Raw genomic sequence first — 26,032 nt, 5'->3', positions numbered from 1 at the left:
TTCCAGAGACTTGTATAATCTATGCCAAGGTGCATTGAAGCTGTTCTGGCTCTTGGTGGCCCAATGCCCTTTTTAAGACGCTTGATGTTGGTGTTTCCTTTATTTTGGCCTGTAGATAGGCCTATTCGTAATGTTGTTGTGTTGCTGTAGTTGTGGATGGATCAGAGTAATAGACTGTAGGCCTACAAAGTGTGCTAGAAGAATTATCAATATCATACGTCATAATTACCTGGAGAAATCTGATCTGCAATTTGTAAATGTAGTTGCTGCACGTATAACTCATAAAAACTTGGAGACACAAATGGCAAATGAAGCTTTCATATATCCATTTTGAGATATATTAAACAACATTTATTTTATTGCACTTACAAGCATCTATAACAAAATATCAAAAAGCATTTTGTTTAAAAAAAAACATTGTTCATATGAAAACGTCCCCTATCCAGCATTGAATGTCTGTGCAGTCAATTGTTTTGGCATCTACCTTAATGCACAAATTATTCAGCCACGTTAGACAAATGATAACAGTGGCCTACATAAAAACGTTAAAAAACAAAGCAAATAACAAAATCACGTTGTCTAAAAATGTCACATTGTCCCTCACAATATCTCACATTATTACCTTGTGTAGCCTATACAGTGCCTTCGGAAAGTATTCTGACCCATTGACTTTTTCTATATTTTGTAATGTTACAGCCTTACTCTAACATGTATTAAATTGTTTTTCCCTCCCTTTTTGCTCATTTAAAAATACAAAAAATCTGAAATGACATTTACATAATTATTCAGACCCTTTACTCAGTACTTTGTTGAAGCACCTTTGGCAGCGATGACAGCATCAAGTCTTCTTGGGTATGACGCTACAAGCTTGGAACACCTGTATTTGGGGTATTTCTTCCATTATTCTATGCAAATCCTCTCATGCTCTGTCAGGTTGAATGGGGAGCGTTGCTGCACAGCTATTTGCAGGTCTCAAGAGATGTTCGATCGGGTTCAAGTCCGGGCTCTGGCTGGGCCACTCAAGGACATTCAGAGACTTGTCCTGAAGCCACTCCTGCATTGTCTTGGCTGTGTGCTTAGGGTCATTGTCCTGTTGTAAGGTGAACCTACGCCCCAGTCTGAGGTTCTGAGTGCTCTGTGCAGATTTTCATCAAGTATCTCTCTGTACTTTGCTCTGTTCATCTTTCCCTCGATCCTGACTAATCTCCCAGTCCCTGCCACTGAAGAACATACCCACAGCATGATGTTGCCACCACCATGCTTCACCTTAGGGATGGTGCCAGGTTTCCTCCAGACGTGACACTGGACATTCAGGCCTAAGAGTTCAATCTTGGTTTCATCAGACCAGAGAATCTTGTTTCTCATGGTCTGAGAGTCTTTTGGTGACTTTTGGCAAACTCCGAGCGGGCTGTCATGTTCCTTTGTCATGTTCACTGTCTTCTAACTCTCTGTCATAGATGAGCCAAGGTGCAGCGTGCATGTAATTCCACATCTTTAATCAAGTGAAACCTTTTATAAAGTGAAACCTTCACAAAAAAACAGGTAAACAGAAACCGAATGTGACGCAACAGTGGTGCACACAAGCGCACACAGAAAATAAATAATTACCCACAACATTAGGTGGGAAAAAGGCTGCCTAAGTATGATTCCCAATCAGAGACAACGATAGACAGCTGACTCTGATTGGGAACCACAATCGGCCAAAAATAGAAAATATAGAATGCCCACCCAAATCACACCCTGACCTAAACAAATAGAGAAATAAAACGTCTCTCTAAGGTCAGGGCGTGACATCCTTTTACTGAGGAGTGGCTTCAGTCTGGCTTCTCTACCATAAAGGCCTGATTGGTGGTGTCCTGCAGAGATGGGTGTCCTTCTGGAAGGTTCTCCCATCTCCTCAGAGGAACACCAGAGCTCTGTCAGAGTGACCATCAGGCCCTTCTCCCCCAATTGCTCAATTTGGCCGTGTGTCCAGCTGTAGGAAGAGTCTTGGTGGTTCTAAACTTGTTCCATTTTAGAATGATGGAGGCCATTGTGTTCTTGGGGACTTTCAATGCCGAAGAACATTTTTTTGTACCCATCCCCAGATCTGTGCCTCAACACAATCCTGTCTTGGAGCGCTACGGACAATTCCTTTAACCTCATGGCTTGGTTTTTGATCTGACATGCACTGTCAACTGTGGGACCGTATATAGAAAGGTGTGTGTGCCTTTCCAAATCATGTCCAATCGATTGAATTTACCACAGGCGGGCTCCAATCAAGTTGTAGAAACATCTCAAGGATGATCAATGGAAACAGGACGCACCTGAGCTCAATTTCGAGTCTCAAAGCAAAGGATCTTAATACTTATGTAAGAAATGTATTTTTGTTTTCTAAAGACCTGTTTTTGCTTTGTCATTACGGGGTATTGTGTGTAGATTGCTGAGAATTTTAGTATTTATTTAATACATTTTAGAATAAGGCTGTAATGTAACAAAATGTGGAAAAATTCAAGGGGTCTGAATACTTTCCGAAGGCACCGTATATACTCGACATGACCAAAAATATGTGGACACCTGCTCGTCGAACATCTCGTCCCAAACACATTAATATGGAGTTGTTCCCCCCATGTGCTGCTATAACAGCCTCCACTCTTCTGGGAAGGCTTTCCACTAGATGTTAGAACATAGCTGAGGGGACTTGCTTCCATTCAGCCACAAGAGCATTAGTGAGGTTGGGCACTGATTCATCCCAAAGGTGTTCGATGGGGTTGAGATCAGGGCTCTGTGAAGGCCAGTCAAGTTCTTCCACACCGATCTCAACACACCATTTCTGTATGGACCTTGCTTTGTGCACGGGAGATATTGTCATGCTGAAACAGGAAAGGGCCTTCCCCAAATTGTTGCGACAAAGTTGGAAGCACAGAATCATCCAGAATGTCATTCTATGCTGTAGCATTATGATTTCCCTTCACTGGAACTACGGGGCCTAGCCCGAACCTTGAAAAACAGCCCCAGACCACTATTCCTCCTCCACCAAACTTTACAGTTGGCACTATGCTCAGCCATGGAAAGCCATTTCATGAAGCTCCCGACGAACAGTTACTGTGCTGACATTGCTTCCAGAGGCAGTTTGGAACTCGGTATAGAATATTTGGTATTTTATTAAGAACCTTATTAGCTGTTTTGAAAGCCGCAGCTACTATTTCAGGGGTCCACACTGAACATGAAGTAATACAGAAGATTAATAGACAAAAACAGCTCAAGGACAGAACTACATTTTGCAACAGATTTTTACGGGCTACGTGCTTCAGCACTCACCGGTCCTGTTCTGTGAGCTTGTGTGGCCTACCACTTTGCGGCTGAGCTGTTGTTGCTCCTAGACGTTTCCACTTCACAATAACAACACTTACAGTTGACTGGGGCAGATCTAGCAGGGCAGACATTTGACCAACTGACTATGACGGTGCCAAGTTGAAATTCACTGAGCTCTTCAGTAAGGCCATTTTACTGCCAATGTCTGTCTAGGGAGATTGCATGACTGCACGCTCGATTTATACACCGGTAAGCAACGGGTGTGGCTGAAATAGCCAAATCCACTAATTTGAAGGGGTGTCCACATACGTTTGTGTATATATTGTGCATTCAGTATAGAGAATGGACAGGTACTCTTGGCTTGAATAAATTAATCACCTTACCAAATAGACAAAACGTGTTTTGTAAATTAAAAGATGATACTGTTGTACTCCAGTGCTTGTTCAGTGAATTATAGTGATTCATTGGTATACTGTATGCCCTGGGCATATACATAGGACATTTACAAGTATTTTTTATTTCTCATTTTGTGCATTTTCTGGGCGTGTATGCAAAGCAAAATGAAATACATAGTTAGAGCACAGTTAATTCATACAACAAACAAACAAACAAACAGGACTGGCAGAGCTAACTACAAAGGGGAAGGGAAGGGAAGGTAAAGTCACCCACCACGATATGCAAATGAAATATAAATAAATACAAATGTTGAAAACGCCTTACACTCAGCCATTTCATGAATCACTGTAATAAATGTGTTAGGTCATACTTCACTAAGTTACAGTAAATGCCATATTTCATAAGGAACCATCTGAGACATGTTCATATCTGTAGGTTTGTCTGTACACATGTACATTTGTATAAGAGTATGAGAGAGTAGGTTATGTATCTGCCTGAATCATTCTGGATCATGGCTGTTGCTGGTACTGGCTCTCTGTTGCAGTGTAGAAATCCTCCAGGACACTCTGCAGATACTCAAAGGTGGGCCGGTCCTCGGGCTTGTTCTTCCAGCACTCCAACATGATGTCATAGAGCTCCTGCGGACAGCTGTCGGTGCGCTGCATGCGGTAGCCGCTCTCCAGAGACCGAATCACTTCTGGGTTTGTCATACCTAGATGATAGAGCCAGCACAGAAACACATCATTACAGGGGGGACAAAGATTCATTTAATTCATCATTCAATTAATATACAGTACAAGTACAGTAGAGTACATGTTATCATTCAGGTCCTGACCTGGATATGGTGTGCGTCCATAGCTGATGATCTCGGTCAGTAGGATGCCAAAGGACCAGACATCTGATTTGATGGTGAAGGAGCCAAAGTTGATTGCCTCTGGGGCCGTCCATTTGATGGGGAACTTTGCTCCTTTTAGGGTACAATAGTAGGCTTACTTACTCTACCTTCTGCTGCACCCTGCTGTCACTGACAAATAATACAGCTTGTCTTTTTCTATTCAAACTCTGTTATTTATTCAGTCCCACAGAACTCACTCTGACACAATGATATATATATCTTCATTGTTCCCTGACTTCCCTCTCTCAAATTCGAATTCCAAACCACACCCACATCTAAAAGCTCCCTTTCTCTACTACGACTGTCCTAATATTTGCTAAATCAGCTGTTATGTTACAGTTATTAATGAACCATTATATGGCACAGACATGTTCCCCAAGGGGATAATGCTTACCTTCCCTGGCTGTGTACTCATTGTCCTCGATGATTCGGGCGAGGCCAAAGTCAGCAATCTTGCACACCAGAGCCTTCGAGACCAGGATGTTGGCGGCTCGCAGGTCTCTGTGAATATAGTTCCTCTGCTCGATGAAGGCCATTCCTTCTGCAATCTACGGACAAAGACATGGTTAGATGTCAGAAGACAATAGAAAAGGGGGCACTCCAAGCATAATTCTGTGTTTGTTCACTTGGCAAAGGATCATAATGAAAGTATTCAGACCCCTTTTTCCACATTTTGTTACGTTACAGGCTTATTCTAAAATGGATGAAATAAAAAATGTTCCTCATCAATCTACACACAATACCACATAATGCTAAAGCGAGAAAACTGTTTTTTCTAAATTTTCCACATTTGTTTTTATTTATTACAAATAAAAAACAGAAATACCTTATTTACATAAGTATTCAGACCCTTTGCTATGAGTCTCAAAATTAAGCTCAAGTGCATCCTGTTTCCATCGGTCATCCATGAGATGTTTCTACAACCTGGAGTCCACCTGTGGTAAATTGAATTGATTGGACATGATTTGGAAAGGCACACATCTGTCTGTACAGTATAAGGTCCCACAGTTGTCAGAGCATGTCAAATCAAGTCTGAGCAAAAACTATGCCATGAGGTCGAAGAAATTGTCCGTAGAGCTCGCAGACAGAATTGTATCGATGCACAGATCTGGGTAAGGGTACCCAAACATTTCTGGAAGAAGTTTGGAACCACCAAGATTCTTCCTAGAGCTGGCCGCCCGGCCAAACTGAGCAATCGGGGGAAAAGGGCCTTGGTCAGGGAGGTGACCAAGAAGACAATGGTCACTCTGATAGAGCAGTTCCTCTGTGGAGATGGGAGAACATTACAAAAGGACAACCTTGTCTGCAGCACTCCACCAATTAGGCTTTATGGTAGAGTGGCCAGACGGAAGACACTCCTTACTAAAATGCACATGACAGCCTGATTAGAGTTTGCCAAAAGGCATCTAAAGAACTCTTAGACCTTGAGAAACAAGATTCTCTGGTCAGATGAAACCAAGATTGAACTCTTTGGCCTGTATGCCAAGTGTGACGTCTGGAGGAAACCTGGCACCATCCCTACGGTGATGCATGGTGGTGGCAGCATCATGCTGTGAGGATGTTTTCAGCGGCAGGGACTGGGAGACTAGTCAGGATCGAGGGAAAGATGAATGGAGCAAAGTACAGAGAGATCCTTAATGAAAACCTGCTCTGGTGCGCTCAGGACCTCGGACTGGAGCGAAGGTTCACCTTCCCACAGGACAATGACCCGAAGCACACAGCCAAGACAACGCAGGAGTGGATTCGGGACAAGTCCCTGAATGTCCTTGAGTGGCCCAGCCCGGACTTGAACCCGATCGAACATCTCTGGAGAGACCTGAAAATAGCTGTGCAGCAACGCTCCCCATCCAACCTGACAGTGCTTGATGGGATCTGCAAGGAGAATTGGAGAAACTCCCCAAATACAGGTGTGCCAAGCTTGTAGCGTCATACCCAAGAAGACTCGATGTTGTAATCACTGCCAAAGGTGCTTCAAGAAAGTACTGAGTAAAGGTTATGAATACTTATGTAAATGTATATTTTTTATAATTATTATTTTTGATTAAAAAAAAAAGTTATAACTGTTTTTGCTTTGTCATTATGGGTTATTGTGTGTAGATTGATGAAGGATCCCCCCCTCCATTTTAGAATAAGGATGTAACGTAACAAAATGTGGAAAAAGTCGAGGGGTCTGAATACTTTCCGAATGCACTGTATCTGCTGTTTTCACGTCTCATTTTTTTATTTATCTCAAGCTGCAAAGTAAGTAGCCTCCCCTTACGAGACAGGATTTTGCCTACCCCTTAGGATCACCTATAGGATGATAAAATAAGCAGTCATAAAAACAATGATATCAAGATGATTGACTTTCAATTAGCCAATGATGTTATTTACAAGCACTGATTACTCCAATACCTACTTAACTGGGACAATATTTCCTTCCCAACATACTGGGATCATCTGGGTTCCCTTTACAATTACAACTACCAACAGGCTTTATTTGTCACCACACACACACACACACGCACACGCACACACACACACACACACACACACACACACACACACACGTAAATAGACACACACACACACACACACACGTAAATAGACACACACACACACACGTAAATAGACACACACACACACACACACGTAAATAGACACACACACACACACACGTAAATAGACACACACACACACACACAGACACACACACACACACACACACACACACACACACGTAAATAGACACACACACACGTAAATAGACACACACACACACACGTAAATAGACACACACACACACACACGTAAATAGACACACACACACACACACACGTAAATAGACACACACACGTAAATAGACACACACACACACACACACACACACACACACACACACACACACACACACACACACACACACACACACACACACACACACACACGTAAATAGACACACACACACACACACGTAAATAGAAACACACACACACACACACACGTAAATAGACACACACACACACACACACGTAAATAGACACACACACGTAAATAGACACACACACACACACACGTAAATAGACACACATTGACTGACATATGCTGTTATAGAACTTGATAAACCTAATCTGTGTACCAATCTCAGCTTAATAATATAACAAACATAACCAAATCTGTCATGGTAGATTTAAATCTGAACTGACTGATCCAACAATGTCTTCCTGTTCCCTTTCTCTTTTAGTCTTTCTCTCTCTCCATTCCATTTTGATATTTTCCTAATTTTTCAAACCTCTCACCTACAATCTACATACAACAGATGGCATAAACATACCTAATCACAGATAAGCATACATTTATACGTTTGACTTCTCTAAGGTCCTCTTTTTATTTGATTTAAAAAAAAATTATGCCCCCTATAATTGCCTCTGTATATCTGCAGCAACAGTTGTAAAAATGCAAATACTGTATGATCAGGTTCAAACTGATATTTTGAACTGTGTCCATCTATTCCTTGTAATACAATGTGTCAATAATCATAGTAAATCATATTCTTAAAATATTCAAAGCAAACAATTGTTCAACGGCAAACATTGGCATAAAGAATTTGAATTACAAACATGTGCTGCCACACACCTTCTGCCAAGCTAAAGACAGATTTGAATATTGAAAGGCTACCCACAATAGGAAAAACATGGGCCACAGAACAAAGGCAGGATCGGCACGAGACCACAAATGAGTGGCTTGATGATGTCGGTAAATGGACATAACGAGACCAAAGCATTCTCCCTTTGTTTTGTTATGGGATTAGTCCCACTGTTTTTGTATCTCATTTTCCCTTCTGCAAAAGAACTGCTGTAGAAGACTTGGAGAATATTAAAACCATACATTTTCAAAACTCTTAAGTACAAAACTCTAAACTGATAACACTTATAATGCTGTCTTATGTTCAGAACCTTTGATTGTGCATCCATTTGTGTTGAACACATTTTGGTTTTACGTGAAATACCATGATAACATTTTGTTTAGTCACCAATACACTCACCATTTAGCCATTTCAACTAACCTTTCATCTAAATTTTTCAAACGGTTGTTTTTGAAGTGTTGAATAGAAGGAATAGCGGATGGTAAATATACTTTTCCATACAGTATTCAGCTATTACTTTAACTATTTGTTTTTTCAACCAAATTGTTGTATCTAATGGTAGGATGTGAGAAATATGTCAATCTCACAGTTTCATTATCCTTACAGAGTACATAAGTAGAACAAATGAGCAGAAATAATAATTCTGGGGGTATTGCAAGACAGTAAAAAGGTATTTGTGTAGCACGGTGTGTGTAGGCCATTTCTACCCCATGCAGCATTGTTGTTCAAGATCACCTTTTCTTTTCTTTTATAAATATTTTTTTTTACCCTGTTTCCAACAGAGCCTGGGCGTGAACCCAGAGTCTCTGGTGGCACAGCTGGCACTGCACTGGTACAGCACCCTTAACCACTGCGCCACCCGCCATGTGACTTGGCAACTGATACAGCATAACCTTTCTCTCTCAGCTTGACCAAACTCATCAATTTACAGTATATCAATGAAATCCAGATAATGAGTGGAATATATTGTTTACGGTTTTTATCAATTGTTATGGCGCATTTTTCAGACATGGTATATTATCTAAACTCTTAAGTACACTGACAAGCCCCCTATATTATGTCCAAAACCTTTTCATTGTGCCTTCTTTGGGGTTTCACACATCCTCCCCCCCCCCCCTGAGTCATTCATGAAAAAGAAAATGTTCTGTGAAATTCTGTTTAGTCACCAAAACATCAGATAGTGATAGGCTCACCATTTAGTTATTTTAACTACCATTTTATCCAAAGCAGTAAATGCAATATAAACATTTTTGAAGTGCTGAGTAGAAAGAATAGTAGATAGGAACATTTAATAAATAATTAGTATCCAAAGACGGGTTGTGAGCACGTTGAGAAACATGTCAGACTTACAGTTCCATTATCCTTATACAGTAAATACATAGGACACATCATCACAAATAGGGTATTGTAAAACAGTTGGCTACTGTAAAAATGTAGCACGGTGTTGTATGCCATTTCTGCACCATGCAACATTGTACAAGATCCCCTTTACTACGTGTTAATGTCTATGGGTGTCTACTAGCATGCTACCTCTGACTTCCTTCATACTAGACACAGAGACATACAAATGGTATCCACAATTTCATCTGACTCTGGGGAAGTAGATAAAGGGCCTCAATGCCAACATTCCGAAGTATCCCTTTCAGCCTTGGCTGACGGTAGGTGAGGGCAGCGCATCCTGTATACACACAAACTATTTCCCTTGATGACAGCTCTGCTCTGCTTCGCGAAGCGCAAGAAGTATGAATGCCCTGACTTCTGCAGAGGCCTCATCGCAGTAAATGCTGTAAGGCCAATGCAGATGCCAGAATGACCATACATTGGCTTTTACTGTAACATTAGCAAGCAGTTGCTTATCTACAGTTTGTTGATAGTATGACCCTCTGCAGAGCATCTACAGATGAAGAATCTGGATTATCCAAATAAAGTGTGACCTGTTTTTTTATCGTCACAAATGAGATTTTTGACAGTTTGGAGCACAGTTCCACTTTTATTGCATGGCAGGGATCCGCACTACTATGCAGCTGTGGCAAGACCACATTTTACACAGCCTGTCCACAGGTCGCATAAACAATGACTGATAGGCAGCTTAGCCTACACTTCTTCAATTCAACCATTATTGAGGTTAAATACACCTACACATTTGTGAAAGGCCATTCACAACAAGCACAATCCGTAAGGCGCAAATAATTGAGAGAGTAGCAGTGGGATTCATATAATTGATATGTAAATATCAATAATATGCCTAAGTGATATCTGTACCGCCCGTAGGCGGTATTGGGAATATCCCGCTCAGCCACACCACCCCTGCTCACGCACATGCCACACTATTTCTGTGGGCACAAGCACTGTTCATGACACAAACTGTTCACACCCCTCTTGTTGGCCGAGACCCCTCTTGTTGGTCTAGAGAACATCTATCAGGTTTAAAGCTTGTTTCCTGCAATTCTACACTTTTCATTAGGGCACAGAGAAAATGTTGCAGTTTTATAGCAAATGTTCTTACAATTCTATAAATTTTGTCATGTCTAATGTGTATTCATGTGATATTTGAGTGACTCGGACATTACTACAAAATCTATCAGCTAAAAAGCCAAGCTAAAAAACATTAGCTGACATGGGCTAATTGATCTGGACTTTTTTGTAATCAGTTACATATAACAGATTACATGTCATATGTTACTCCCCGATCCTGTACACAACCCAGGTATTTCAGCAGTACATTGTAGCACTGATAAAGAATGATTATGTTTTTACAGCCACCCCCATAAATTATTTGGTTTTACCTTCCAACATAAGTTGATGTAAAATGATACATTTGAGGTAAAAATATCAAATTTGACAGCAGACAAGAAAATCTTATAGTTAATTGAATATTTCATTTTGAAAAGCAGATAGTTACAGTAGATTGATTATCTGTCCAAATTGAAAGAGTGATTTAGTACAGTGACCAAGTCACTTTGTGAATGTTTTTGTTGTTGTGTGTTTAGAGTTGTAAAAATGTACCGAAAATTGCACCAGTGATTGAAAAAAAAACTGTGAGATACAGAAGCTGAATCTCACCTGTGCACTGAAGTCAATGAGTTTGGGGAGCTGCACACGGTTGCCCTCATCACTCTTCAAGAAGTCCAGCAAACTGCCTAAACACGCACACACATACACACAAACAGAATTCAATGACAGAAATACACTGACAGGAAATGTACTGTACGGTAATGTAAATTTGTACAAAATGTCAAACTGTAGTGTTCATACCCTTTTCCATGAACTCTGTGATGATGTAGATGGGTTCCTCTTTGGTAACCACAGCGTTCAGACGGACCAGCTTGTCGTGCTGCAGGGCCTTCATCAGGTTTGCCTCGTCCAGGAAAGCCTCTACCGACATGGTGCCAGGCTTCATGGTCTTCACTGCCACCTTGGTGTGCTTGTTGTATGTAGCTACAATAAAAGACACAAAGACAACCACATTAGCCATGCTCAGTTCACAGCTCGCAAAAAGCAAGATGTTTTCAGAATACATATAAACCTATTCTGATCTCCCAGTAATGGTCCAAGCATAACCTTCTCAGAATGTTTGAGTAACTCACCCATCCAGACCTCTCCGAACTGGCCAGCCCCGAGCTTCCTATCAAGTTTGAGGGACTCCCGAGGGATCTCCCAGGCATCCTTCTCCCAGGGCTTCTGGGGCTTGGGACTGAGACAGGGGCTGGTCAAGGCCTGGCACAGACCATCTCCCTGCTCTATAGGAAGCAAACAGATCCAATGAGAGTAAGACATCCACACACAAAGCTCTGAATCAAACAGGACATTAACTGAATGTATTTTTTAACTGTACATAACACACATTAATAAACACATAGAAAGTAGACACTGCTGGAGGCCATATAGACCATGTGCCCATATTCAGAACAGGCAGCCAGCAGAGGGGGCTGTTTACCTCTGTCACCATCCGTTTTAGTAACAGTGACTGCTGGCTTGACAATCTGGACCCTCTATTTCTGAAACTATCCGCCGCCATTGTCGCAATCCCTATAACCAGCCTGCACACCTCTCTTTCATATCGTCTGAGATCCCCAAGGATTGGAAAGCTGCCGCAGTCATCCCCCTCTTCAAAGGGGGAGACACCCTGGACCCAAACTGTTACAGACCTATATCCATCCTACCCTGCCTATCTAAGGTCTTCGAAATCCAAGTCAACAAACAGATCACTGACCATCTCGAATCCCACCGTACCTTCTCCGCTGTGCAATCTGGTTTCCGAGGCGGTCACGGGTGCACCTCAGCCACGCTCAAGGTACTAAAGGATATCATAACTGCCATCGATAAAAGACAGTACTGTGCAGCCGTCTTCATCGACCTGGCCAAGGCTTTCAGCTCTGTCAATCACCATATTCTTATCGGCAGACTCAATAGCCTCGGTTTTTCTAATGACTGCCTTGCCTGGTTCACCAACTACTTTGCAGACAGAGTTCAGTGTGTGAAATCAGAGGGCATGTTGTCCGGTCCTCTGGCAGTCTCTATGGGGGTGCCACAGGGTTCAATTCTCGGGCTGACTTTTTTCTCTGTATATATCAATGATGTTGCTCTTGCTGCGGGCGATTCCCTGATCCACCTCTATGCAGACGACACCATTCTGTATACTTCTGGCCCTTCCTTGGACACTGTGCTTTCTAACCTCCAAACGAGTTTCAATGCCATACAACACTCCTTCCGTGGCCTCCAACTGCTCTTAAACGCTAGTAAAACCAAATGCATGCTTTTCAACCATTCGCTGCCTGCACCCACACGCCCGATTAGCATCACCACCCTGGATGGTTCCGACCTAGAATATGTGGACCTCTATAAACATCTAGGTGTCTGGCTAGACTGTAAACTCTCCTTCCAGACTCATATCAAACATCTCCAATCTAAAATCAAATCTAGAGTCTGCTTTCTCTTCCGCAACAAACCCTCCTTCACTCACGCCGTCAAACTTACCTTAGTAAAACTGACTATCCTACCGATCCTCGACTTCGGCGATGTCATCTACAAAATAGCTTCCAATACTCTACTCAGCAAACTGGATGCAGTTTATCACAGTGCCATCCGTTTTGTTACTAAAGCACCTTATACCACTCACCACTGCGACCTGTATGCTCTAGTCGGCTGGCCCTCGCTACATATTCGTTGCCAGACCCACTGGCTCCAGGTCATCTACAATTCCATGCTAGGTAAAGGTCCGTCTTATCTCTGTTCACTGGTCACGATGGCAACACCCACCCGTAGCACACGCTCCAGCAGGTGTATCTCACTGATCATCCCTAAAGCCAACACCTCATTTGGCCGCCTTTCCTTCCAGTTCTCTGCTGCCTGTGACTGGAACGAATTGCAAAAATCGCTGAAGTTGGAGACTTTTATCTCCCTCACCAACTTTAAACATCTGCTATCTGCTAGCAGCTAAACGATCGCTCCAGCTGTACATAGTCCATCGGTATATAATGTAATTATTCGCCTACCCCCTCATGCCTTTTGCACACAATGTATATAGACTCTTTTTTTCTTTTTTTTCTACTGTGTTATTAACCTGTTTATTGTTTACTCCATGTGTAACTCTGTGTTGTTGTCTGTTCACACTGCTACGCTCTATCTTGGCCAGGTCGCAGTTGTAAATGAGAACTTGTTCTCAACTAGCCTACCTGGTTAAATAAAGGTGAAATAAAAAAAAATCCATAGAGATAGATAGAGAACTCTAGTTGTATTTTTGCATGGACATTGCCATAGAGTACCACATTATGAGTCATAATACCCATATAACCTAGCGGTCAAAAAAGAAAATGGTTCCAATCCTTTTTCTACCATTCATTTTTCCCATAGTGGATATTATAAACACTTAAAATAAGGGCTGTAATTCGTGTAGGCTTACCCTGGCGTGAAGTTTTGATAACCGTCTCACTCTTCAAGGTGATTTTTACCAATATATTTGCCTGTATTTACCCCCCAAGATGAAATGCTAATTAGCTGCTAATGTGGCTATCATAAAAGACTACAAATGCCATGATGATCTGGATGAGAGTGCCGAATCGGGGCAAAGGTAAGAATCTCTGGATTACCTATCTAATGTTAGCTAAATTTAGAAATTAATAAATTGTCAAAATGTATTTAAATGGACAATTCTGTGAACTGTCTTGTGCAATTTTTGTACACAATGCATTTTAAGCAAAGGTGGCAACTAGAGATGACGTTCAGGAGTTTGCAGGGATTTGTAGTCTTACATGATGTCTTCTTTGACGCTAATTAGCCATTTTGAATCTGAGAGTAAATGGAGCCGAATACATTGATAAAAGTCACATTGTCTGAGAGAGATTTACATGATTATCAAAACGTCACACCGGGGTAAGCCTACACAAACAACCCTTATTTTGAAGTGTTTGTAAAATTCCCTTTGGGAAACATTTATGGTGGAAAAAGGATTGGAACCATTTCCCTGTTTGACTTCAAGGTTTTCTCAGTATCATGTGCATTATGACACCTCCACTGTGGGGCTATAGAGGGCTATCTATCTCTATGGGTGTATCCCTGTGTATTATGGTGGTCTGGCCATGCTGTTGGCACTCACTTTTATAGTGGCTGACCAGTTCCTGCAGGTTGTTGAAGGTGATGCGTGGAGAGATGTAGAAGCCACCGTTATCCAGTGTACGGATCTTGTAATGCTTGACTGTGTCTCCTGATTGGGAATCACTGTCCCTTACGGATAAGGAGTAGCTGCCTGTAGTAGGACGGAGAGAGGGCGTTAGCTTGCTAAATGTGTACACGTTTGTTTGTATGTGTGTATGTATAAGAGCTTTTTAACTTGCTCACCCTTGGTGGTCTCACTGTCACGGATCATGAACGATCCCGTTTTGTTAGCTGATGCTAGCAGCTGCCTCTCTGCATCTTTCCTGCTCACTCCTTTATAGAACCACCTGGATGATGGTACATTTATTTCACACTGATTTCTTTGAGCAGCTCTACTCATAAACTATTCACACAGTGCACTGATAAAACACTTACTCTTCGGTTTCAAGTCTGTCTATGGCTACATAGTTATTGGGGATGTAGCCTTCCTTGCCTGTGCTAATTAACTGTGCTCTCCACCATTCTCCAGATCTAGAGAGAGAGAGAGAGAGAGAGAGAGAGAGAGAGAGAGAGAGAGAGAGAGAGAGAGAGAGAGAGAGAGAGAGAGAGAGAGAGAGAGATGTGGGTATAGGTAAGCTATACACTGCTTTGTATGGGGAATTATGTATCTTGTCTGTGTGTAAATATCAGGTACACTCACTCCTGTAAGATTTTAAGCTTGTCTCCCTTCTTGAAGTCCAGGTCTCCATCATTTACACCCTCATAGTCATACAGTGCAATGGCAATGCTCTCAGTACCTGGAGGGGGCAGAGAACAGAAGTGTGTGTGGCCTCATTACATGACAACAAACGGTAATCCATTTTAGACACACAGTGTGTAGTGTGCTGCTCAAAATACAGTGCGATACAGTAATAGTTCCTCCATCACAGACTCAAGTAAGCAATGTGAGTACTGCAACTTTTCTGCGTTATACTCACCATTAGAGGGGACTGGAGGGGCAACGCAGATGGTTCTGTTCTGTAAAGACAATATGAACTTAAGAGTTTTGAAGGAGAACCATGAGAAATGTAGTATGGAACATAGTGTATTATTGTTGTAGTATAGTACGGTTGGGAGAAAGTAAATGAGACAGAGAAGGAGATGTGTGGTCAATGACAGACGAAGCAAGAGTGAGATAGACTGACAGAAAATAGGAATGTAAGTAAAACAGAAATAGAGGAGAGACATTTCAATTCAGTCACTAAATGTCTGTTCAATGATCGCAAACACATTTCTGCGCTTGTTTGTTGTGCTACTTCCTCTTCCTCATTCTAAATAACAGCCCTGAGTCACATCCCTGCTACTGTAGCACATAATGTTCTGAGAACCAGATGTTTCTTGGAGCTTAGAGAGAGCCTGGTTGTCCTAAAGTTATTTTGCATGCAACCTTCCCACAAATGTCTGGGATTGGTGCAGGATAGTTGCTTGGCTTTGGAACATTTTTAGCACATTTAAGGAACTTGGCAGAAATCTTCTTAGTATTTCATTACTTTAACAGAACATTTCCCAAAAGTTTAAACGTGGTTACATTTCATTTCAATTTTGGTAATGTTCTAGGAACATTATCTAATCGGTTTGACATTGGGAATGTTCTCAAATAGTTCAGAGAATGTTACAAAACATAATATTCTTCTGTGGGAATTTCAGTACTTCAGCATAACGGTTCAATTTAAAGTCATGTTATCAAATTGTTCTGAGAACGTTAAGAAAACTTTCCATAAAAAAACCCCACAAGAAATATACATTCCATTCTCAGCGTCAACAAAACTCTCTGTATCCTCTATTTTGTTAAGTGTGTTCAGGTGTGTTGGCCGCGCCCACTAATTGGCCAAACCTGATCTTATTGAGTGCTTTTCCCTTTGAAATAGGGTTTGTATGAATAGACTAAAATTAACAGCTTTGTATGCTTAAAAAAACATGGCATGCTAGCTCCACGCTGGTGGATTAATTCCATGGATAGAGAACAGAAGATTATAGGTTTGAATCTCACTGATGCCATGTCACAATAAAAATAAATGTGTTTGCATGATGAATGCCCAAGTAATTTCCATGCGTCTTATCTGCGCTTGGAGTTCAAGAAAGTTTACCCCAAATAAGCTATCAGAGTTATTAAAAGAAGTTTTAAGGAAGTCATTCAAAAACCTCCAAATAACCCACAATTTTCATTCTCAGAGTGTTAATAAGGCCTCCCAGGAAGACTTTCAAAGAACCAGAGTAAAATGTTCTCAGAACCTCCATGCGAACTAAATTTAAACATTCCCCGACAGGCTAAATGTTTACTTATTTTCATATGGCATTTCTTTTTCCATTAAAAAAACAACCTTTATTTAACTAAGCAAGTCAGTTAAGAACAAATTCTTATTTACAATGACGGCCTAACAAAAGACAAAAGGCCTCCCGCGGGGACGGGGGCTGGAATTAAACGTAAGTAAAATATATCTATAGGCCAAAACACACATCACGACGAGAGAGACAACACAACACTACATAAAGAGAGACCTAAGACAACAACATTGCAAGGCAGCAACACATGACAACACAGCATGGTAGCAACACAACATGTTACAAACAATTGCTTCCACAACCAATGTGAAACCAAAAACATTTGTTCCCACAACTTCCAAGGAACTTGATGTGATAGCTGGGTTTACAATTAACACACATGAAGTAATGACCACCCCAGACACCAAAGGAAACCTACTTACAGATCAGTATCTTGTCCCCCCCCCCCCTCCCCCCGGTGTTCACTCACAGCCTTGGTCCCTGTGGTGGGGTCTTTGACGTAGTGGGTTGTCTGAGTCTGGTTCAGAGAGACATCATTGACCACACCTTTGCTGCTGGGATCCTGCTGCTCCTTGGACCCCACACAGCCCATAGTGGAAGAACCTAAACATGTGTTATTTCAAAAATATCAGTCAGAATACAATGTCTGTTCACTACATTTGGACTGGTAACGCAAGGTGGAGATAGTGTAAAAATGGCACCATAGCAGTGCTAAGTCAATGTATTATGAAGTGTTTACTACAAAATACTGTATGGATATACTTGCCTTATGCTCTGAGGGTGACCGTTTACTGTAATATTTCCCATACAAGCCTACAGTGCTGTTACACAGCTGTTTAAAAGCTACAAAATGCTCAGTTATAATCACCAGTGTGACACCCAACTAGAAACACGCAGCCCCGCCCTTGGGTCAGCAGGTTAAAACATTTGCTAATGGTGATTGGTGGCATGAAGAGCTTTTTCTTTTCAACTTCAACCAGTCATATGGTCTGTGTAAAATATTTACAAGAGAGAACTTAGACAGGGGTAATTATTTTGATTTAATAGAGTCTATGTCTGTGTGGGAGAGATAGGACCTGTCATTTTATTATTAATCTCTGTTGAAATAAACAGATGAGCTGCAGTAATAAAATGAAAGGGAAAGGAAAGGGAAAGGGGGATGCCTGGTCTGTTGTACAACTGAATGCCTTTAACTGAGACGTGGCAGCGTGAAAGAGAGAGAGAAAGAGAGATGAAGGGAAGAAGTGATGTTTATCAGTCTGAGAGATACCCTTACTCTAACCTAACAGAATTACATTTGTAAATATTCACTTACCTTTCCATTTAAACTGTATTCCTCTTTGTCACAGCAGGGTCAGTTTCTTTTTAACAGTTTAAGTTGAACTTGCAGCAAAACTATTTAAGGCTAAATGGTTATTGTGATTGAACCTTTTCCAATCCATCATATTATGCTTCTCCATGCCAGTATGCCAGGCTACAGGTATAGGACACCCCCCCTCTCTCCGGTTCTCAGAAGAAGATGCTTCTTCCAAACCATCAAGAGTTGTATCTTGAAAAATTGTCTCTGGTGGTTGGCCAAACCTTTTTCATCCATTTACAAACCTCCTCAGCCTCTTATCAACCACTCACATCATCCATTAATCTCATCAAACCATGACACACATGGCATGTACTTCCTGTACAGAGGAAGTTAACTGGAGGTGATGATCAGACCATAGACGCAGAGAACTACCCTGCTCTTTAGAAAGTGCCCCCTCATCCTTATCGTCTCCATCGATCTTTCTATCCACGTCACTTGATCCAATCAGCCCCTAATAACTCCCCAACCATCCTCCTCCATCTGTCTCTGTCTGTCTGTCTGTCTGTCTGTCTGTCTGTCTGTCTGTCTGTCTGTCTGTCTGTCTGTCTGTCTCGAACCCATCATATTACCCACAGATGCAAATCTAGTTAGCTGTGAGAGCCCTGTGCCATGTGTGCCTCTGGCACTAACCACTATCATTGCATCTGTTGCAGGGCAGGCGGAGGGCGGCTGGGACTGGGAGTGTACACCATGTGAAAAACATCACTGCTAAACCTCCTCTGCTAGTACTCTCACAAACTGCCATGCCATGGAACCAGGCACCAGACACACACATAACATGTTAAACTTATGGAAGCAAGTTTTGGGTGTGATGTGACCATTTACTGTTTTTTTTTTCTTTTTACAAAATCCACAATTACTACTTTCCAATCAGGGCTTAGAACCGAAATTCTGAACAGAATCCCTATTTCTTTTGTTCCGTTGCAGTGTTCTGGACCGGTAAAAACAAAAGCTAACGATTCATATAGTTCCTTTTCCTTATTTTTTTAAAAGCCTGTGAAATCGACGGTTTTGACAAAATAGCTCATTAATTTACTCTACCAATTAGCACGGATAGAGAAGCTTGTTATGGAATGAGTAATAGTTGTTTAGTTTCAAGTTATGTATGTACGGGATACAGATGTACACCATCCAAATACATTCTCACTTGCAGGTTCCTTCTTGATTATGCAACAACAATAAGAAATAATAAAATATTAGAATACAAACCTAAAGTAAATGGTTCAATAGAATAGAATAAACATTGTAGCATAAGTATAATACGAGAATGCACAATTTACTGTACAATATTTACACATGTTTTGGGGAAGAGGGATTGGGGGTCAAGTGTTTAAGCTGTGCAGTATTTAGCAATAATAAATATGAATCTAGTGGCAGCAGTTGTGATGTGTGTGTGTGTGTGTGTGTGTGTGTGTGTGTGTGTGTGTGTGTGTGTGTGTGTGTGTGTGTGTGTGTGTGTGTGTGTGTGTGTGTGTGTGTGTGTGTGTGTGTGTGTGTGTGTGTGTGTGTGTGTGTGTGTGTGTGCTAAGGTGCAGAGAGTCAGTGCAGGTGGTAAGTCCATGTTTTTGGTCAGAGTGCTATTGCTATTGAAATTTAACAATTGGGAGAGAGTGAGAGAGAGGGGTGGACATGGAAGGGGCTTGGCTTGAACCGGTTCTGTTCCCTGAACCGGTTCAAACCCCTGGTTTCCATCAAAATATAGATTACATGCCATGAAGAGGCATTGCATCTACAGTGCATTCGAAAAGTATTCAGACCCATTGACTTTTTCCACATTTTGTTACGTTACTGCCTTATTCTAAAATGTATTAAATTATTTTTCCCCCCCTCATCCTTCTACACACAATACCCCATAATGACAAAGCAAAAACAGGTTTGTTAGCAACTGTATTAAAAATGTAAAACTGAAGTATCACATTTACATACTGTAAGTATTCAGACCCTTTACTCAGTACTTTGTTGAAGCACCTTTGGCAGCGATAACAGCCTCAAGTCTTCTTGGGTATGACGCTACAAGCTTGGCACACCTGTATTTGGGGAGTTTCTCCCATTCTTCTCTGCAGATCCTCTCAAGGCCCCTGAACTCTTGTGTATTTTCTGCATTATGCAATGATATGGGCAGCGACCATGTAAAGCTTTTACAACAGACAGAAGTGCACTGGTTATCAACGGGCAAAGTATTGACGCCTTTTTTTTTAAGTTGAGAGGCGAGCTTAAAGCTTTCTTTACTGACCATAATTTTCACTTGTCTGCATAATGACGAGTTTGTCACACGACTGGCCTATCTGGGTGATGTTTTGTCTTGCCTGAATGATCTGAAACTATGATTACAGGGACTCTCTGCAACTATAATCAATGTGCAGGACAAAATTGAGGCTATGGTTAAGAAGTTGGAGCTTTTCTCTGAAGTGTTAGGGGGCGATATTCTAATTTTTGGATGAGAAACGTTCCCGTTTTAAACAAGATATTTTGTCACGAAAAGATGCTCGACTATGCATATAATTGACAGCTTTGGATAGAAAACACTGACGTTTCCAAAACTGCAAAGACATTTTCGGGTCGATTTCTCAGCCAAGCATGATGAACAAACGGGAGCTATTTCACCTTCAAAAATAATATTTTTAGAAAAAAAGAACATTTGCTATCTAACTGGGAGTCTCCTGAGTGAAAACAACAAGTTCTTCAAAGGTAATTGATTTAATTTGGTTGCTTTTCTTATTTTTGTGAAAATGTTGCCTGCTGCCAGCAGAGCCTAGCATAGCATTATGCCATAATAAACTTACACAAATGCTTGTCTAGCGTTGGCTGTAACGCATATTTTGAAAATCTGAGATGACAGTGTGATTAACTTCTTGCGTCGAGCAATCCCGCGTCCGGGATCCTATTTATAGCCTCAAGCTCATTAGCATAATGCAACGTTAACTATTCATGAAAATCGCAAATGAAATGAAATAAATATATTTGCTCTCAAGCTTAGACTTTTGTTAACAACACTGTCATCTCAGATTTTCAAAATATGCTTTTCAACCATAGCTAAACAAGCATTTGTGTAAGAGTATTGATAGCTAGCATAGCTATAAGCCTAGAATTCAGCCAGCAACTTATTCACAAAAACAAGAAAACCATTCAAATAAAATCATTTACCTTTGAAGAACTTCAGATGTTTTCAATGAGGAGACTCTCAGTTAGATAGCAAATGTTCAGTTTTTCAAAAAATATTATTTGTGTAGGACAAATCGCTCCGTTTTGTTCACGTTTGGCTATGAAAAAAACCTGTATCCAGTTATAGCCTCAAGCTCATTAGCATAACGTAACGTTAACTATTTATGAAAATCGCAAATGAAATGAAATGAATGTGCTAGCTCTCAAGCTTAGCCTTTTCTTAACAACACTGTCATCTCAGATTTTCAAAATATGCTTTTGAACCATAGCAAAACAAACATTTGTGTAAGAGTATTTATAGCTAGCGTAGCATTTAGCGTAGCATTTAGCAGGCAACATTTGCACAAAAACCAGAAAAGGATTCAAATAAAATCATTTACCTTTGAAGAACTTCGGATGTTTTCAATGAGGAGACTCTCAGTTACATAGCAAATCTTCAGTTTTTCCTGAAAGATTCTTTGTGTAGGAGAAATCGCTCCGTTTGGGTACCAAAAAAACCCGAAAATTCAGTCATCAAAACGGCGAACTGTTTTCCAAATTAACTCCATAATATCGACTGAAACACGGCAAACGCTGTTTAGAATCAATCCTCAAGGTGTTTTTCACATATCTCTTCATTGATATATCGTTCGTGGATGTCTACTTTCTCCTCTGAATCGCTTGGAAAAAGACGTGCAGCCGAAGATGACGCACCAATTTCGACGGAGGACACCGGGCGGACACCGGCAAATGTAGTCGGACACCTGGCAAATGTAGTCTCTTATGGTCAATCTTCCAATGATATCAGTTCCACTACAAATATCGTTTTGGAAACACAATGTCAATTATATGCATAGACACCAAAATTGGGGAAACGATAGATCGGACAGGCTCATTCCTTAACGATTTCTGAAAATCAAATAAAATTAAAATAATGCGTTTGCTCTCACAGCCATGTCATCTCAGATTTTCAAAATGTGAGAACAATCTAATTTGTGTAGCCTCAAAAATGTAGCCTTTTCACAAAAGCTCATTTCATTTACTTTGAAGAGCTTTGAAGTTTCATCTTGGTTTCGCCTGTAGCATCAGTTCTGGGATTAACTACATAATATCGCACTTGTTTGGAATCAATCCTCACAGACATGCATATCTTTGCAGTTTTGGAAACGTCTCTTATGAGTGTTTTCTTTCAGACAAAGCTGTCAATTATCATGCATAGTCAATGCATCTTTTTGTGACAAAATATTTGCTGCTTAAAGTAGCAATTATATGCATAGTCGAGCATCTTTTTGTGACAAAATATCTTGTTTAAAACGGGAACGTTTTTCTTCCAAAAATGAAATAGCGCCACCATAAGTGTAAGAGGTTAATCCAATAATGAAATAGCGCCCCCATAGATGTAAGAGGTTAACAAAAGGCTAAGCTTGTGTTTGAATATATTCATTTGCGATTTTCATGAATAGGAAAAGTTTCATAATATCGACCGAAAACATGGCAAACGTTGTTTGGAATCAATCCTCAAGGTGTTTTTTCACATATCTCTTCATTGACATGCAGTTCGTGGAAGCTTGCTAGGGGTATTTATGTCCGCTGCGTTATGCTAATTCGTTTGAGGCTATGATTACGATCCCGGATCCGGGATTGCTAGTTTTAACAAGGACAACACACAGGTCTTTCCATCATTGTTTGATTTTTTGTGTGCAAATTAACTCAAGTTTACGGACAATGTCGAATTGTGACATAGCGAAGCACCAGACTGAGCTGTGTGCGCAATTACGCAGGTACTTTCCCGAAAAGGATGACACAAACAACTGGATTCGTAATCCCTTTCATGCCCTGCCTCCAGTCCACTTACCGATATCTGAGCAAGAGAGCCTAATTGAAATTGCAACAAGCGGTTCTGTGAAAATTTAATTTTATCAGAAGCCACTGCCAGATTTCTGGATGGGGCTGCACTCAGAGTATCCTGCCTTGGCAAATGGCGCTATTAAGACACTGATGCCCTTTGCAACCACGTACCTATGTGAATTCTCGGCCCTCACTAGCATGAAAACTAAATACAGGCACAGACTGTGTGAGGAAAATGATTTAAGACTGAGACTCTCTCCAATACAACCCAACATTGCAGAGTTATGTGCATCCTTTCAAGCACACTTCTCATTAACCTGTGGTGAGTTATTCACCATTTATGATGAACAAATAAGGTTTAATATGTAAGATGGCTAAATAATGAGCAAAATGATTGATTATTATTATATTATCATTTGTGCCCTGGTCCTATAAGAGCTCTTTGTCACAACCCGGCTCGTGGGAAGTGACAAAAACTCACACTCATTCTTATATTTAATAAATGTATCTTATAGTGTGTGTGTGACAGGCTTACAATGATGGTAAAAAAAACAACATTTGAGAGTGTGCTGACCCTGGTGCTAGAGGGGGTACGCTGCTGGACGTGGAATGTTTGGAGGGGTACGGGACTATAAAAAGTTTGGGAACCACTGCTGTAGGCATTTTTGGTACCCTTCCCCAGATCTGTGCCTCTGTCTGTCCTCTAAGGACAATTCCTTGAACCTCATGGCTTGGTTTTGTTCTGACATGCACTGTGAACTGTGGGACCTTATATAGACAGGTGTGTGCCTTTCCAAATCAAGTCCAATCAATTTAATATACCACAGGTGGACTCCAATCAAGTTGTGGAAACATCAAGGATGACCAATGGAAGCAGGATGCACCTGAGCTTAATTTCACGTCTAATAGCAAAGGGTCTGAATACTTATGTAAGTAAGGTATTTCTGTTTTAAATGTTTAGTACATTTGCAAAATTATCAACCTGTTTTCGCGTTGTCATTATGAGGTATTGTGTGTACATTGCTGATGTTTTTTTTGTAAATTCAGTACATTTTAGAATAAGGCTGTAACGTAACAAAATTTGGAAAAAAATGTAAGGGATCTAACGACTCCTGTATAGATTGTGAGTATTTTAGAGCAAAACAGATTACATGTGCATGTTCGTGAGAGTCTCAGCTTTTCATAGATAGCTGTATCTTAAACCATTCAGAATCTACAGACATTTCGATATAAAAGACCATGCCCGGGTCGATTCGGTATCCGCCCTTGTTTTACAAACCAATAGTTTGAAGTCTGTAGCTCAAACACATGGTTTTTAAATGGAGTTAGAAGTCCCAAACACGCTGGCGTTATAGTAGGACTCATTGGTTTAAGGGTTACGGTTTTGTATATGGTTAAAACATTACGTTTAGGCTTTCATTCCGAATGGTTAAGGTCACCGTTAAGGTTTGGGATAGGGTTAAAACCTTACCTTTAGGCATTCATACCGAATGGTTAAATTCAGGGTTAACCCTTTAAAGCGCACTGACTGCCACTGACTGAATGACACAGGTGGGAAATGCTTTAATAAGACAACATCCATCCGTTCGTCATCTGCTTTTATTCCTTAAGAAATGCTTATTGCCTATGGTATGAATATCAGTGAGTATATATGTTCCCCTTGTAGTATAGGTTCGTGGTCTAGAATAACAAATTAGAGGGAGTTACCTCGTTCCAACCAGCTGTATATTCCACGTATGTTCTGCTCTTTGGTCCTCAACGCTGAATTATTTGTATTCTTTAGAAAAACGCTCCTTTTTCTTTTATATCGGCTCTTCCATCCCGGGATTAAAGTTCAGATAGAATGAGCTGAAGGGTGCGTACTAGTTGTATACGAGGAAGTTAGTGCCTCACATCTGACTGTGCACGACGAACTTTCTCTCTGTCACATCTATCATAATCTCCCCCACCAGCCGGGTCTCTCTCCCTGTCTATGTGTTGGTCTATGGGTCATTTAATTCGAGCCTGGGGAGGAGGTTACATCAATCATGACACTGCTATCTTTGCGGGCTGGATGTTTTTTTACAGACTCTTCCGGAAAGTAGCCTACTAAATCTAGACATGGTCTGAGAATGAACACTTAAAAAATGCACATAAAATACAAATAAGAAAAAACATGATATTTCTTGAAAACAAATTCAAATATACTGTAGTTAGCCTAACTCTTTTGTGGTTTGAATTGAAAAGGTTGTCTTAAAAATATTATTAAAGCGCCTCTAAACTTCTACAGTTTGTTTTGGCACCTGCTGTAAGATATTATTTTTGTTGAATATCTAAATTGCACATACCTTCTGTATCAATTTTCAACAGCCCTCCCCTTTGAAATCATACCCCATCTAACAAAAACGTACAAATGCAATATGTTGTAATGGGATCACGAATGGCATGGGGACACATTAGCCCGAGCAGCATACTCCGCTGGAGTCAGACAACATCCCACAGTCACCGAGGGCATGGAGCATGGAGGCATGGGCGGATCGGGCCATGCAAGGACATCAAACAAATCATCTGTCTCTTT

General features: G+C 40.9%; 1 protein-coding gene across 2 annotated transcripts; it reads right to left on the bottom strand.

The window, feature by feature from the left end:
• Positions 1–324: 324 nt before the first annotated feature.
• LOC135504441 (tyrosine-protein kinase HCK-like) lies at positions 325–25,900 on the bottom strand. 2 transcript variants are annotated; one of them, XM_064923048.1, is made up of 13 exons: positions 25,803–25,900; positions 17,596–17,729; positions 15,782–15,821; positions 15,505–15,601; positions 15,240–15,335; positions 15,048–15,151; positions 14,806–14,955; positions 11,798–11,950; positions 11,466–11,648; positions 11,274–11,350; positions 4,980–5,133; positions 4,526–4,657; positions 325–4,402 (listed from the first exon to the last, which is right to left on the bottom strand). In XM_064923048.1, the coding sequence occupies exons 2-13, from the start codon at positions 17,716–17,718 to the stop codon at positions 4,200–4,202; spliced, it is 1,512 nt and encodes a 503-aa protein (XP_064779120.1). In that variant the 5' UTR covers positions 17,719–17,729; positions 25,803–25,900; the 3' UTR covers positions 325–4,199. The 2 variants fall into 2 exon arrangements, with proteins under 2 accessions (XP_064779120.1, XP_064779119.1); XM_064923047.1 differs by lacking the exon at positions 25,803–25,900 and adding an exon at positions 25,183–25,480.
• Between the last annotated feature and the right edge of the window lie 132 nt (positions 25,901–26,032).

The sequence above is a fragment of the Oncorhynchus masou genome, chromosome 18, assembly GCF_036934945.1.
Source record: "Oncorhynchus masou masou isolate Uvic2021 chromosome 18, UVic_Omas_1.1, whole genome shotgun sequence".
NCBI classification, from domain to species: Eukaryota; Metazoa; Chordata; class Actinopteri; order Salmoniformes; family Salmonidae; genus Oncorhynchus; species Oncorhynchus masou.
Note: the sequence above shows the minus strand (reverse complement) of the source record. Positions and strands in the feature narration are given on the sequence as shown.